This window comes from Myotis davidii, unplaced genomic scaffold, assembly GCF_000327345.1.
Source record: "Myotis davidii unplaced genomic scaffold, ASM32734v1 scaffold609, whole genome shotgun sequence".
Taxonomy (NCBI): domain Eukaryota; kingdom Metazoa; phylum Chordata; class Mammalia; order Chiroptera; family Vespertilionidae; genus Myotis; species Myotis davidii.
This window is the reverse complement of record NW_006300164.1, coordinates 725,262-726,293: the sequence shown is the minus strand read 5'-3', so window position 1 is coordinate 726,293 and position 1,032 is coordinate 725,262. Positions and strand designations below refer to the sequence as shown.

Genomic DNA, 1,032 nt, shown 5'->3' with positions numbered 1-1,032 from the left:
CCTGACGCGGGTCTCATCCAGGAGGAGTGGGGACTGGAACTCCCGGCCTCGCAGGTGCACCTCCAGACCCTGGAAAGAAGCCAGGTGTCCACCTCTTGGCCCCAGGAGGGGTCCCAAGGCCCCAATTCTGCCTGGAGCTGGAGAGGGGCTTCCAGGAACAGGGTCAGGTGTCACCTCAGGACCGCAGGCAGCAGGAGCCCTCCCAGCAGGCGCGGGCCAGAACTCACCCCGAGGAGAATGGGGAATGGCCGGCACACCTCCCTGAGGCCGCCGCCCGGCTCTTCTCCCCACCCCCCAGGACCTCGAGGCTCCACCCCACCCCCATCTCACGTCCAGGAAGGTCCTCTGCAACCTAAGGACCCACTGACACCCCACCCCATCCCCCAGCCCCCGTGAAAGGAGGCAGAGCTGCAGTTTTCCGCCCACGGACTCACCTCTCCCCGACCGTCTTCCTGCCCTGACCAGGCAGGCCCGACCCCACAAGAGCCCAGACACCAAGCGGCGCTCACCTCTCCAGAGTAGGACACCAACGGCGAGATCTCACAGACGGCCGGGGGCTCTCCACCGCTGGGCAGGCTGAGGGGGCCACTGGTCAGCATCTGCTCGGGGTGCGCCCCGCCCCCGCCCAGGGGAGCCGCCCCGTCCTGTGTGGCCCAGCAGGCTGACCACCACACGCCCAGCTCCCCACAGTCCTTTTCTCGGTCATCTCTCCGCCAGGACACCCAGAGCCCTGAGCACGCTGCCCCCGCCCGAGTGACAGGCCCCGATTTGGGCTGGGGCCCAATCCCCTCCCCGCGGCATCCCTCCCAGAGCCTGGAACCCCAGCTTCATTCAGGTGCTGGCTGTGGGCGACCGAAGAAATCGAGATGGAATGTTCTTTCCTTTCCTGGCCCTAAAAAGCGACCTCCCTTGCGCTTTCTGAATGCCCGGCCTGGGTCCTGGTTTCCAAGCTCACGAGCGAGCCAGGTGAGGCTGCACGCTCCCCCCTTCCCCGGGCCCCAGCAGACCTTCCCCGGGGCCACCAGCTCGGGG

General features: G+C 67.5%; 1 protein-coding gene across 1 annotated transcript in view; it reads right to left on the bottom strand.

The window, feature by feature from the left end:
• UAP1L1 (UDP-N-acetylglucosamine pyrophosphorylase 1 like 1) overlaps nucleotides 1-1,032 on the bottom strand; it is a 4,079-nt gene that overhangs the window by 440 nt on the left and 2,607 nt on the right. The window contains 2 exon segments of the mRNA XM_015572342.1: nucleotides 7-69; nucleotides 510-682. Of these exon segments, the coding sequence (XP_015427828.1) occupies nucleotides 7-69; nucleotides 510-682 (236 nt within the window).